At 53.7% G+C, this 14529-nt stretch overlaps 1 protein-coding gene across 4 annotated transcripts; it reads right to left on the bottom strand.

Moving 5' to 3' along the window:
• Positions 1-221: 221 nt before the first annotated feature.
• On the bottom strand, positions 222-14463 carry CC2D1A (coiled-coil and C2 domain containing 1A). Of its 4 annotated transcripts, none has more exons than XM_037041832.1 (29): positions 14155-14463; positions 12480-12615; positions 11378-11487; positions 11220-11285; positions 10811-10945; positions 10488-10716; positions 8226-8350; positions 7830-7902; positions 7583-7654; positions 7359-7489; positions 7207-7279; positions 6386-6519; positions 5910-6021; positions 5657-5829; positions 4831-4953; positions 4686-4744; positions 4480-4596; positions 3166-3239; positions 3031-3089; positions 2861-2912; positions 2684-2783; positions 2508-2598; positions 2065-2202; positions 1915-1976; positions 1264-1327; positions 1046-1172; positions 867-943; positions 738-785; positions 222-658 (listed from the first exon to the last, which is right to left on the bottom strand). In XM_037041832.1, the coding sequence occupies exons 1-29, from the start codon at positions 14212-14214 to the stop codon at positions 638-640; spliced, it is 2841 nt and encodes a 946-aa protein (XP_036897727.1). In that variant the 5' UTR covers positions 14215-14463; the 3' UTR covers positions 222-637. The 4 variants fall into 4 exon arrangements, with proteins under 4 accessions (XP_036897727.1, XP_036897725.1, XP_036897726.1 ...); XM_037041830.1 differs by having other exon boundaries at positions 1915-1979; XM_037041831.1 differs by having other exon boundaries at positions 5910-6024.
• Between the last annotated feature and the right edge of the window lie 66 nt (positions 14464-14529).

Raw genomic sequence — 14529 nt, forward strand, 5'->3', positions numbered from 1 at the left:
GAATGCATGGTGGCACAGGTGCCCTTGGGCAGATGGCAGGCTCTATGACCGATGCACGGCCTTCGCAGGCAAGAACACATCCTTTAGGGACACTCCCCCTCCCAGGCTGCTCCTCTGTTAGGCACCTCCCCTTCATCACCCCAGGGTGGGATGGGGGGAAGGGGACACCCAGCCCAGCTACTCATGGCGAGAACAGAGAAACAAAGATGGAGCACCGGGTGTGGCCCTGGCTGTTTATTCCATGTGTAAGCCCTGGGGCCGAGCTGGACCAGGGCACCCCCCTGGGGAACCAGTCAGGTTCTAGCTGGTCTCAGAGGCTTCTTTGGGGTGTGAGTGGGCTTAGGGTTAAGGCTAGGGAGGGACAGGGTGTAAAGTGCTTGCAGGGGCTCTCAGGCTTGGACCTGGCCACTCTCCCACCTCTGGAACAGGCCAGGGGCACAGGCCGGCTGGTGGGCACCATCCCCAATGCCCCCTGCCAGGGCTGGGTGGGCCCAGCAGGGGACGAGTCCATCCAGAGCTGATTGTCCGCTGATTGTCTGCTTGTCTGGTCTGAGGCCGTGGCAGTGTCAGCTCCTCCCAGCACTGGGGCCTCAAGCCTGCTCCCCCATCTCCAGGGGCTCCCAGTGCCATCAGCCCCTCACCTACGGAGCCGCTGCAGCTGCAGGAGAGAACGCTGGGGTGAGTGGGGGCCACAGTCACAGCTGCTCACTCCCCCCCTCAACATCTGAGTCACTCACCTCATTCTCAACCAGGTTCCGCCTGTAGAGTGCCTCCTTTGCAGGTTCCTGGGGACCCAATGGGAGGTCAGTGGGAAGCCCCTGGCAGCCCCAGTCCCCCAGTGCCCACCTGAACCCCGGCCAGCTCACCCTGCTGCCTTCACTGCCGAGGCGCCGGGCAGCCTCTGTATAGAATTGCAGCTGACGTTCCAAGTGGGCCATGTATTCTGAGAGTGGGACAGGGTCAAAATGGGGCCACTGCCACTGCGCCTCACCCGAGTGCCTGTCCCCAAGTCCCTCCCCTGAGTGCCTGTCCCCCGAGCCCCTACCCCGCCGGATGGCTGGGCCCCCCTGCTCCAGCTGTGCTCTCTGCCACTGGCTGCGATGCATGATATCCTGGTACTGCTGGACCACCTCCGGGGGCACTGGCCGCCGTGCCTGCCTGAAGGCCAGGATCTACAGGGCACAGAGAGGGCTGTGAGAGCCCTGCCTGAACCTGCAAGACTCCTCAATCCTGCCCCACCAAGCCCAGTGGATGGGAACTCACCTTCCGCTCCAGACGCTCCTGGTCAAAGGCCAGCACACTAAGACTATGCAGGGGCCGGCTGGATCTATGGGGTGGGGAGAGGGATGAGGATCTGTGAGGATCTTGATCCTTGAATCCATTAATTTGACATGCTGGGCATTGGGGAACAGGAAGAGACAAGCCAGGCCAAGAAGTGTTGCTACTAAGCCCACAGCCTAGAGGTGACGATGTACGTCTAGGCAACTGCACTGTATACCCAGGCAACTGCAATGCCAAGCAGTCAAGGAAGGCTTCCTAGAGGAGGAAACAGGCAATTTGGAACCCACAGGAGTCAGTTGGGCAGAGGAGCCAGGAACAAGTGTGTGGGTAAAAGTAGTCAGGGCACTGTAACATAGAAGCCCAGAGGAGAGTAAAAATTAGGTGCGGCCATGAACCAACAGGAGGGAGTGGGGAGAGAGAAGGTTGGATATACTGACAATAGTCAGATCAAAAAAGGTCTTAAAAATTAAGCTGAAGAGTTTAAACATGATTCTCCAGAAGAAAGGGAGCCAGGAAAGGTTTTCAAGTGGGGAAGAGACACGTTCAAGTTTGTGCCTAATGAGGTACTGTCCAGGAAGGGCTGAGATGGGAAGGGGGCGGTTCTTTCCAGCATGGCCCGGCCCAGCCACCTACCTGTTTGCTGGCTCCCTCGTAAGGGCAGGAATGGGAGGGGCCTTCCCTTTGGGTCCAGCAACCTGCTTCAGAGGACAAAACCAGTCTTGTGAGTCTTGGCTCCCCTTGAACCAAGCCTCCCTCCCTGGTTACTGCTGGGTGGGGTCTCACTGTGGGCACTGCTGCTGGCACAGGATCGACGACCAGCCACCTCTCAGTTATTGTCTCCAACTGCTGGGCCGTCAGTGGCTCTCGAATCCGGACCATCACCTCCAGCCGCCCTCCCGTGGGCCGGCGACCATCCAGGACCTGGGTTGGAGTAAGGAGAGGATATTGGGAAATAGGCAGCGACTGGAGTCTCAGGACTGGGGTCAGGAACAACCAAGGTGATTTACAAAACATGGGCCCATGAGTATGACTGAGATGCCAACTGGTCATAGTAGAACAGGGCCCTGGGGGTATTTGGGGCTGGAAGTAAGGAGGTCTTGGACTCCCAGGGGAGAGGCTGGGTCAGCAGAGAGGGCCCTTGGGAGGCTCAGGGCAGGGAGCATTTGAGTGATATCAATGAGTGACACAGCCATACTAGAACATTCAAATTAACGCCCACCTCTTACCTCAAGGATCTCCCGGACCTCACATGCTGTCTCCAGGGCATCCAGCTTCAGCTGGGCTGTACCCAGGACCCGGTCGGTCTTGAATAGCCCCCTGTGTACGTGAGGGGAACAGGATGGTTGGCCCAGGGCAACCTCCCTGCCCCCAGAGCCCATGCAGTGCCTGGCCCCCAGCTCACCCCTTATGGACCACTTCGAACTTGATGCCTTTGGTCTGTATTGCCCTTCGGAAGCCTCGGTGACTGCGGTTGATGCAGAGTTTGAACTGCTCCTTGAACTCTGCCCAGGGAAGGAGAGAGGAGTCAGGCTCACCTTCTTGCTGCAGGGGGTGGGGCTCCCCGTTGCTCGTATCTCACCAGGGGAGTCTGTGTTCTTGATCACACTGGTCTTGTCTTTCTGAGCTTCTTCCTGGGATCAGACAGGAGGCAGGAAAGCTCAGGGGCTGGGGCCTGGCCTGGGACCTGTGCCCGACCCACTTCCCATCCTGATGGGGCTTAAGCCCATCTCTCTTTGGCTCTCTACATACCACATTGGGATAGGGGAAATCGAACCGAACGAAGATATCCAGATCGCCAGGGGAGAGCCCTGTGGGCAAAGAAGGGTCACAGCTGGGCAGAGAGGTGGTGCCCATGGCCCTGACCCCTGCATGATGCTCCCTCACCTGGAGGTGTGGGCAGGCTGATGCCCTTCACGATGAACAGGAGCATGTCATTGCTGCTGAGGTCCTGGAAGATCCTTCCGGGAGGACAGGCGGGGAGATAGAGGCACCTCAGCCCCACTGCCCGCCCTTCTTTTCCTCTGGTGAGGGCAGGGGACAAGTCCCACACTGGCCTTTGGGGGTGTCTCGGCTCCTGGGCTCCCGTTTTAAAATTAGACAAACTCGAGTTCTCTGTCCAGTTCTGCCAATGACTAACTTTTGGGTCCTTTCTTTAGTTTGCATGTCTTTATTTAGTGCCAACTTTGCACCAGCCAGTGGCCTTGCTGCTGGGGGATCTTCCCTTTATTTAACAGTATTTCTAGAGCCTCCTATTATGTGCCAGCCAGTGCCCTAGCTGCTGTGGGGCCTTCTCTTCATTTGACATTACCTGAGTACCTACTATGTGCCAGCCAGTTGCCTCATGGTTGAGGAAACTTTCTTTCCCTTAGCAATATTTCTGGAGCCCCTACTGTGTGCCAGCCTGTGTCCTCATTGCTGGGGATACAGAAGTAAGTGAGAGAGACCTGTCTCTGTGCTCATGGAGCCTGAGCTGGCTGAGTGGGAAGATAACCAATGAATATATAAATAAAGAAACAAAGCAACTCTGAAAAGAATTATAACAGGGGAAAGGTGGAAGTGTGCTCTGGAGGGGCTGCTTTCCACAGGGTGATCAGTGAGGGCCAACATTATTAGCGATGCTGGCTGTCAAGCAGGGAGTGCAATGCGGAGGCCTGGGGAAGAGGGTCTGGACAGGGTAAACCACAGGGGTGGAGGCCCTGAGTGGGAACATGCTTGGTATATCTGAGGGACCAAAAAGAGGTCTGTGTGGCAGGAGAGGAGCCAACTGCGACCAACAGGCAGAGAGGAAATGATGGGGAGCCAGGGATGCAGATATGGCAAAGCTGGGGCAAATGGTGTAGGTTTTCCTAGGTGGTTATCCTAGGTTATCCCAGTGGCTGCATCTAACCTCATCTGCAAGTTGGAAAAATGATTCCAACCAGCCAGGGTGTGGGAACACTTAAGTGGAGCAGGACCAACAACCGCCATCCTGAGGGCTCACAAAGGCTCCTGGGACAGGGCTCGCTTCTGCACTCACTGCATCTTCCCCGTTTCCAAATGTGTCACTGCCAACACCCCCTTACTTGTCGTCCTTCACTTGTACCTCCTGCCTGCCTCAGGACACTTACATGTGCTATGCTCCCACCACCCCTCAGCTTCTGGGGAGGGAACATCCCTCCTCGAATGGGCATCTGAGCCAGGGGCCATTGGGAGCCTTACTTGATGACACTGAAGGTTCTCTGCTCAAAGCGGGCAGTGGGTGTGGGAAGACCCCGGGCGAAGGCCTGCTTCAGGGTCTCCATGCTCCGCTTACAGTCCTCCGCCAGTTTCTCAAATCTGCCACAAGAGGGCCCTGCTCAGGTCTTTGGTCCCAGAGGCAGGCACAGGGTGCACACCCAGGCAGAGGTGGGCATGGGGGCACTTACTTGCTGGTTTCGGCAATGTTGCCCAGGTGGGTGAACTGGTTGGAGTGATTCAGACACATCTGGTGAGGCAGAAGACAGTGAAGGGAGGGTTGAAGGACCATGCCCCTGGAGAAGGCCTGCTGACGCGGGCCAGGGGTCCCCTTACCTCATGCTGCTGCCTCAGAAGCTTGGTGAGTTCACCATAGCGCCGGGCAGACTCCTGAGACAGACCAGGGCCAGGACGCTGGACCAGGGCAAAGTCATCCTTGTTGACAGGGGCAGGTGGCACCTGAAAGGTCAAGGCTCATGGAGAGAGGCCTGATGGTCAGCAATGAGCAGGCCCACCCTAACCCCTCCTTGAAGCGGCTTTCCCCAACTACTCCTATGTCCCCTGTTCCTGCTCTTTCTTCTTCCTCAAAGAGAAAAGTGACACTTAGAGAAGTGGATGGTTCTAACAAAAGTGGCAGAATCTGTTAACTGTTACCCTCTTCCCTAGTAATAGAGTTCTGCCTGGGCACATGGTAGTCCTGTAAGAAAATGTTCCAGCCTCTCTTGCAGCTAGGTGCAGCCATGTGACTCAGTTCTGACCAATGAGAGGTGAATAGGAATGATGGCAACTCTATGACACTTTCTTTGAGGAAACTTCTTGGCCTGCAATTTTTCTCCCTCATGGCTCCCCACAGACAGGATGCAGACAGATTAGTGGTCCACTTGGGCCATGTCGATAAGGAAAACCTCCTCAGGTGTGGCAAAACAACAAAATAGAAAGAACCTGGGCTCTGGAGTTTCTTTAAAAGAGCCCAAAGCATCCTGAGTACTACATGCAAGAAACATAAACATCTGTCTTGTTTAACCACTCTCTCATGAGGGGTCTATTTATTACAGCAACTTAGCCTGAACCCTGACTAATATATTTCAAGTCACATGGCTGATACATGGCCAGGTCCAACAGTTGAGCACCTGCGAAGGTTCATCAGGCCTAGAGGTTTCACCTTGGTGATATCCACAGGCAGCCCATTGCGTGAGGCCTCCAGCATGGGGTCCAGCCCCTTGGCCTGGCGCAAGTGCATCTTGGCACCCTCCACGTCGTTCTTCTGCTTGGCTCGCAATGCGGCCTGTAAGAGCTGCTTCTTTCGGCCCTCCAGGAAGGCTAGCTGCTGCTGGGCTGTGGGCATAGGGGCATCTGTGAATGCAGCCCAGCCCATGGCCAGGTGATGGGCAGCAGGGTGAACAGGGGACACTTACCTCTGGTGGATGTGCCTTTGGGGGCTGCTTTGGCTGCTGAAGTAGATCCTAGCTGGGGTGCCCTTGAGGATGGGGCCTTGGGCTGGGCTGTGGGGGCTGCAGGGCTGCTGGGCTGCTGAAGGATGGAGAGGAAGTCAGAGCTCTCCCAGAATCTCTGATGAGGCCACTCCCCAAATGGTCAGGGCCTGACACTGACAACAGTGACCAGCTTAGTTCCTGCTTCCTCAGCACTAAGTACAATATACAGTCCTTTCTCACTGAATCCTTGCAACAGCTCTGAGAAGCAGGGACTACAACCATGCCCACTTTATAGATGAGGACAACAAGGCTCAGAGAATAAAATGACTTGCCCATGGCCACATGGTCAGGAGGCAGCAAGGCCAGGACAGGCCAGTTCTTTCTGGCTCAAGGCCAGGACTGTCAGAGTTTACTTTGCTGCCACTCCCTGCCTCACTTCAAGGCCCTGCCCCTCATACCTTCTTAGGGTCCTCATCTTCTTCATCCTCTGGGCCTTCATCCTGGTTAGCCAGCTTCATGGCGGTCTCCAGGACCCCCACCAGGCTTGGCTGGGTGGACTCGGAGGCCTCTAGGCCCTGGATAGGGGGAAAGCCTGGGCGGCCAGTTGGGGCCCGGTCAGGAGGGAGAGGGCCATGCCATGATAGTGGATGGTGGAGGGATGGGCTCCTCCCCCTCCAAAGGAGCTTTAGGCCTTTGAAGCCACTTTACATGTGGGAAAGAGCTGCCAGTGGTTTGGTATAGACACCAGACTATGACAACCTCCCTCTTGCCTCTTGCCTGACCCTGGGCCTTGACCAGACGGACTCCAACAAGGAAGCACTGTGAGGTGCTGTGCCAGCTACAAGGGGTGGTCCTGGGCCTGGGGGTACTTTCAGGGGACCGAAGTACAGATATCACTGTTCTCAGTGGGGATAGACAGGCAGCTCTGAGAACCCAGAGGAGGCCTCAAACCCACTGGGGGGCCAATGGGAAGCCAATGAGGTATCATAAAGCTAAAGAACCAATGACTACGAAGGAGTGAGTCAAACAAAAGGAAAGGAAAGATCAGTCAGCAGGAGGCTGGCCAACAGGCTCTTCAAATAAAACCCCCTGATTTTTAGTGTTTGCTGATTTCCATGGTGTAAACACTCCCACTGTACTGATTTAAGGTACCAATTGTCTAACAAGCTTGCAGAATTCCTGAATGTGTAGCAATCAACTCCCTGAGCCTGTACAGTCAGAAGGAATTGTACTGGCAAAGGCTCAGGGGCTGGAGGGGTAGGGTGGGGGCAGGGCCTACCTGGGGGCACAGGCAACTCAGCCACATCCACGGCTCGGCCAGCCTTGTGGGCTCGAATGGCATCTTGGTATTGCTGTGGGGGACACAGGTGTTAGGATTCCCTGGGCACGGTCTCCAGGGGCTGCCCACCCACCCACTCAGCCCCCATGCACCTTGACAATGCGCTCATGCATGCGAGCCTTCCGCTGGTCTCCCTTGGCCTTAGCCTGGGCTGCGGCCACGTGGTATCGCTCCATTCGCTGCTCCAGTGCCTCCAGAAGAGTCCTCGGGGGTAGAGGGACCTCTGGGCCGGATGGGGTTGAGGGCCAAGATTAAGAGTCTTGGAAGGAGACAATGTCTTGCCCTAATCTGTCCACCCAAAGTCCCAGGAGCCTACCTGGTGTAGATGGCACCGCGCTGGGAGTTGGAGGCTGCAATGGCGGTGATGGTGGATCTGGGGGTAGCTGGTCTGGAGGGCAGAAAAGTCCAGTGCAATGAAAGGCCTGCTTGTGGCCACCCCCACGCCCACCCAGACTGGTGTGGCCCAACTGGGACTCAGTCCTGACCAGAGGAGGCAGCAGTATCAGGAAGAAGTTAGTGGAGGCCTCCAATAGTCCTGGAGGGTAGGTAGATAGGGTACTAACCAGGTGGAGGAGGCAAGCGAGACAGGTCCACAGGCTCCCCCCGGCTCAGAGCCTCCAAAACAGCATCAAAGCTCTGTGAGAAGGAAGGTGGTCAGGAGAGGCGGCAGCTGGAGCCAGAACCCTAGGTGGAGCCTCCGTGCCCTGCCATGTGACAGTGGACTCCCAGTCTGCCCCTTCCTTTGCCCAATCTTGCTCAAGCCTCTTCATACTTAGGCCCATTTCACAGAAAGGGTAAACTAAGGTTGCAAGAGATGCAGCAAATAACGCCTAGAGAGTAATTAAGCCGGGATTTAAATTTAGGTATATCTGACTTCAGAGCCCATGATCTTTGCCATCATGTAATGTTGGAAGCATCCTATTCTTTCCACCTGAACCTGTCCATCAGTTTGGACACACCTTAGCCACACGGAAGTGCCTGGCGGCGGTGGAGGTATCCCCCTGCTGCTTGGCGTGGAGAGCAGCCAGCTTGTACTCCCGTTGGCGGTTCTGCAACTGAGCCAGGGGGCCGGTGCTGCAGGGACCTGGAAGGAGAGCAGCGTACAAACCATTTCTACTCTCACAACAAAGACTGTTCTTAGGCCCATTTTACAGATGTGAGAACTATAGCTCAGGGGGGGGATGCTGTCTCTTCGAAGTCACGCAGCCTGAAAAATGCACTGTGGGACCAATTTAGGCCCGTCAGGCTCCAGAGCCATCGCTGTTTTGCTTCCCAGGAAATTTTGGAAAATTTTATGTACCCTTATGAATTTTTGAGTTGGCACCTAAAATTTTTCATCTTAAGTTTCAAAAGTAGCCAATGTTGTTATTCCCAGTAGCTTTCAAATATCCACATGTGAAAAAGAAAACTATCACACCACTCTTTTAAACCTCATGCATTTTAACTACCATGATGATTTGGAACTCACCAATATTCACTTACAAAACAATATGGCAGCCCTGGCTGGGGTAGCTCAGTGGATTGAGTGCGGGCTGCGAACCAAAGGGTCGCTGGTTCAATTTCTAGTTGGGACACATGCCTGGGTGGCAGGCCAGGTCCAGGTCCCCGGTGGTGGCCACATGGGAGGCAATGACACATTGATGTTTCTCTCCCTCTCTTTCTCCCTCCCTTCCCCTCTTTCTAAAAATAAATAAATAAAATCTTTAAAAAAACACATGGCAAAATGTGTATAAGGCAAAATTCACCATCTTAACCATTTTCAAGTACACCGTTTAGTCGTGTTAAGTACATCCATTAGTTGAACAACCATCAGCTCCATCCATCCATGGAAGAGAACATTTTCATCCTCCCAAACTAGAACTCTGCCCCCACTAAACACTAACTCCCCACACCCTCTCCAAGTCCCTGGCTCCCACTGTTCTTTCCGTCTCTATGAATTTGACTCCCCTAGGGACCTCATGCAAGTAGAATTAGACAGTATTTGTTCTTTTGGACTGCCTTATTTCATCTAGCATAACATTCAGCAGGGTCACCCACATTGTAGCATGTGTCAGAATGTCTTTCCTTTTTTAAAATATTTCTTCTTTTTAATTTCTTTTTTTTAAGATTTCATTTTTTTACCTTTAGAGGTGAAGGGAAGGAGAGGGAGAGAAACATCAATGTATGGTTGCCTCTCGTGTGTCACCCCGCTGGGAACTGGCCTGCAACCCAGGCATGTGCCCTGACTGGGAATCGAACCACGGTTGTTTGGTTCGCAGGCCCATGCTCAATCCATTGAGCTACACCAGCCAGGGCAGAATGTCTTTCCTTTTTAAGGCTGCATAGTATTTCATTGTAAAGATCTATTATTTTGTTTACCCATTCATCCATCAATAGACACTTGGGCTGCTTCTACTTTTGGTCATACTGCTTTGAACATGCATGTGTAAATTTTCATGTCCTTGCTTTCAATTCCTTTGAGTATATACCAACATTTACTTATAAAATATTTCCCAGGAATCACTTTTGCACTTGGGAATTTCACATCTTCTCTTCTTTCTATCTACGTCCCCCACAGAATTTTATCCTAACATGATCTATGTGGGCACTTGAAAACCTTTTGACCACCCTATCAGACATTTGCCACTGAAATACATTTATGTGGTGTGTTGGGAAAGTTGGGAAACAGAGGATTAAACTGCCTTTTTTTTAAGATTTTATTTATCTTTAGAGGGGAAGGGGAGAAGGAGATAAATATCAATGTATGGTTGCTTCTCATGCGCCCCCTGCTGGGAAATGGCCTGCAACCCAGGCATGTGCCCTGACTGGGAATCGAACCGCGATCGTGTAGTTCGAAGGCCCGCGCTCAATCCACTGAGCTACACCAGCCAGGGCTAAACTGCTTTTTAAATAGTAATTTAGTTTTGAATATGCTCAAGACATTTGTGTCTCTAAATTGAAAGCAATAGGTACAATTGTCAGTATAAAAAACAAAGCACAGTAGGTACACCATCCAGTGACCATGAAAAAAGAAACAGCTGGGAAACAGCCTGTGTTGTACTTTCTCAGAGGGACAAATGACCAAGTACTTTAAGTTTAGGGCCACTCACCTGAGAAGGTATCTACAGGTCAAAACTAAACACCTTGATATTTGATTAACTTATTGTCGCACATTTCTGTGTTAAAAATTTTTTCTTTTGGTGTTGAACAACTGTTACAATTATACTTAGCACTTGGCCTACCTGAGGGCAGCTGGGGCTTAGCCAGGCCCAGTGACGAGGACCCTCCACTGTGACCCTCCACTGTGACCCTGGGTTCTGGGGCTGGCAGGTTCATAGAGGCTGGCAGGGTGGGTGCAGATGTGTGGCTGGATGTGGCCACTGGGCCCTTCCCCACGGCAACTGGTGGTGGGATGTCCTCTTCATCGATGGCATTGCCCTTCTGGACAGAGGCCAGCAGGTTTTCCAGTGTCTGGGAGAATGTGGAAATGGGGGTTTTGAAAGAGCCTGGAGCTGAGTGCAGGGGCAGTGGTAGGGTCCCAGCACTCTCCCATCTGCCCAGTCACCTTAAGTCCTCGGTCATAGCGCCGCATCTTGGCACTGTCTCCAGTTTGCCTAGCACTTTCTATTGCTGTCTGGTAGAGGGCCAGCCTTTCCTGCAAGGTGGCCTCCACTTCTGGGCTGGGGGCCGTGGCTTTTGGCTGTGGGAGGAGTACAGGGCATGGTGTGGGTGGGTGATGACCCAACTCAGCCCACTCTGCAGGTGTGCTTGGTTGAGGGCCCACTGCTCACCTGGCATGTCACCCCTATCCCAGTTGCTCCCCACTTTGGAAGGACAGAAATTATCATGCCCTTCCCTAGTACAGAGAACTTGGGTTCAGAAGTGTTCAATCACCTGCCTGAGGTTGCATTGCTGAGGTTCAAGGGAAGGCCTTGAACCTTGAGCCATAGGGAATAGAGTTGTTGGACATATACCTGGGCCACAGGAGGGTGGGACTCCAAAGTCTTCTGCTCCTCCCCAAGGACCTCATTTAGTTCTGCCTGCAGGGATACAAGGCCAGGAGGCTGCATGAGGGCCTGACAGATGGGGAAACAATGGGAGCGGAGGCCCTCTGCTCCACCTGGACACTCACCAGCAGATCATCATCAGCTTCTACATCCTCATCGTCTGTCCCCTCCTCCTCATCTGGGTCTCTCATGCACAAGTTGGCCATCTTCTCAATGGCCTCCATGGGCAGGGGACCTGGCAGCAGGAGGAGGTGCCAGCTGGACCAAGATCCTTCGAAAGTCCCCAGTCTCCCATTCTGATCACTCAGAGCCCCAAAGAATATGGCAGTAGGCAATGAGGCAGCATGTCTCTCTCTTGGCACTTCCGTGGCACCCCACTGCCCTAGGGCCAGCAGGCATGATCCCGCTCCCCAGAGGACCTCACCGGCCTTATCCCTTCCTTATAAAGCCTGCGTTCAAACTCTGGCTCTGGAACTTCCTCACTGTGGGATGCTGGGCAGGTTGGGTTACTCAAACTTTTTGTGGCTCTGTGCATGTCCAAGAATGACTGAAAAAGAGCTGCATGTATTGATTTGGGGTTACAAATAAATTTTAACCAGTATGTGAATTCACAAATACAAAATTCGTGATAATGAGGATCAACTGTGTTACCTAAAAAGTGTAAAGGCTATGTTTGCCCTCTGGGCTCCAGCCCCACTTGACCACTTTGGAATCCTCTGCCCACTGCCATCTCCCCCAGAGCTTTTGCATGTGCTGTGACCCCTCCCAGAAGTACTTCCCAAATCTTCATGTGGCCCTACCCACCATGGGTGCCTCCTCCATGAATTCTTCCCAGATCATAGGTCTCTCCCATTGCCCTGTGCTTCCCTTATCACAGCCCTGATCAGTGGGCTGGATGACTCACCAGGTCCAGTGTGAAGTCCTTTAAGAACACTAGAAGATTAACTCTGGTGACATAAGTGTGGTTTATTCTCATTTTAGAGATGGGGAAACAGGCTCACACTGTTCGTGGGACATATTAAGTCACAGGCAGTATGTAGCAGAGTTGGGATTCAAACACTCACTCTGGGTCCAGAGTTGACCATTTAACCTTTAACCCAGACTGCGGGTTTAAGGAGGGCAGAGACCTTTTCTGTCTCCTTTCCTCTGTCTTCCTAGCACCCAGCTCTGAGCCTGGCCCATAGCGGGAGCTCAGGAAATGTTCCACGGGTGGGTTGAGAGTCTCACCTTTGCCTTTGAGCTTCTCCAGGGCTTGGGGTGGGCCCCCAACCAAAGCCAAGAACTCAGCCTCTAGTTCCTCATTGTTAACTCCATCCTCGGGGATCATCAGGCCATCTGGGGAGAGATCAACCAGCAGGCCCAGCTGCAGGAACAGTAAAAGTTCAGTCAGACATTGGGATGCTCCTCACCTAGCCAGAGGCAGCCATGATGGACTCAGAGTGCCCTTGGGAGGAAGACAATCCAGGCCTCTTGGCAAAGCCATTTCCCTGGGGAGTGCCAGAAGTCTAGAACAGGCCCAGAATGCAACAAGTGTCCCAAGACTGGCCAGGCCCTTTGGCATACATCAACATAAGGCAAAGGGCAGGTAGAGAGACCCAGTTTCAGGCTCTGAGTCTGTACCCATGATGCGCTGCTAGCAGAGAGCAGTGGGGAAAGCATGCCCCACACTCTCTCCAAGGCACCGCCACTTCACACACCTGGGCTTTTCCTTCCAGCGTCCTCAACAGAGGGGGATATGCAGGAAGTCTGAAGGTGTCAAAAGTAAACAGAACCCCTTACAGTAACATGATGTTGAAAGTGGGGTCTCTACTGTGTAACAGATTGTCTTCCTATCTATCCTATCCTGGTTAATGACCCATCATGACATGATAATATTAAATTGAATTATACAAAACTGCCCTTTCTGTAGATCAAAAATGGCCCAGCCCTGGCTGGTGTGGCTCAGTGGATTGAGCTCAGGCCTGTGAACCAGAGGATCGAGGTTCAGTTCCCAGTCAGGGCACATGCCTGGGTTGCAGGCCTTCCTAGAAGGGGACACATGAGAGGCAGCCATACATTGATATTTCTCTCCCTCTCTCCTTCCCTTCCCCTCTAAAGATAAATAAATAAAATCTTTTTAAAAATAGCAAATATTACCAATTACATACGACTCCTTCTAATAGTAACAATGATAGTAACACTTACTAAGTGCTATTTTCTAGCACCATCCATAAACTATCCCAATGAATCTTCGTAACTGTCCTATGACACAGGGACTCTTATGGCCTCCATTTTACAAACGAGGAAACTGAGTTTGGGAGCTGAGGCCCAGCATCCAATGTACAGAGGCCAAATGGGACCTTCAGGTTGGCCAGACTCTAACACCTGGCACTAAGCAATGGCCTGGGCTCCTTCCATCAAAGCTGAGAAAAATCACTCTTCTGGTGCCTGGGAGAGAAGAGAAGGGAGAGAGGGAGAAGGGACCCAGCCACAGTCCTGTGGGCTAATGGGAGCACCTCTGGATTTGCCTTTAGCTCTGGCCGAACTGTCAATTCCCATGACCATGGGCAGGTGTCTTCACCTTTCTGTGCCTCAGTGCCATCTTTACAACGGGGGTAAAAAGGGTCTGACCTGGCCCGGCTGATGCGACGGTTCAAAGCGAGCTCCGGCCAGGGGAGCAGCACCTGTCCTTATCCCAGGTCGAGGCCTCCCCCTCACCTATTGGAGCTGCTGCAGCAACAGGTGGCCCTAAGCCTAGGGCGCGGCGCTAGCAGCTAGGGTGCCAGATACAGTAGGCCGCATTGGTGGGGGTCAAACCTCATTTTGGGGGCGGGGCTCCGGGCTCACCTGGGGGTGGAGATAGGGTTCTCCTGAGGGGCAGGTAGGGAGGTGGCCTAGGTAAGGTCGCAGGGTACTAACTCACCTGGCGGGCGGCGGCGGCGCCTCGGCCGGGGGGTCCCGGGGTTCCCTTCCTCTTGTGCATCTTCCAGGCTAGATAATCCGACCACAGCCCCCTAGCCTGGCCTTGCCCTGCCTCCTCCCCCGGGGCCTATCGCCGCGCACGCGCCCTTCCTGAGCCCCGCGCCCGTCGCCGGCGCCGACGCGACCGCAGACCCAGAGTCCTCGGTCTCCGGGGCGGCCGCCCTACTTCCGCCTCGTCCCTTGGGCGCCGCGGCACCGGAGAGCTGCCACTGGACTTGCCGTGCCCACCACACTGAAACTACAACTCCCGGCAGGTATCGCGCAAGTGCGCATGCGCGTCTCTAGGCGGTGGGTTGAGCCGCGGTGGTGCGAGAGA

Source organism: Sturnira hondurensis, unplaced genomic scaffold, assembly GCF_014824575.4.
Source record: "Sturnira hondurensis isolate 20B ecotype Veracruz unplaced genomic scaffold, ASM1482457v3 Scaffold0003213, whole genome shotgun sequence".
In the NCBI taxonomy this organism is placed as follows: domain Eukaryota; kingdom Metazoa; phylum Chordata; class Mammalia; order Chiroptera; family Phyllostomidae; genus Sturnira; species Sturnira hondurensis.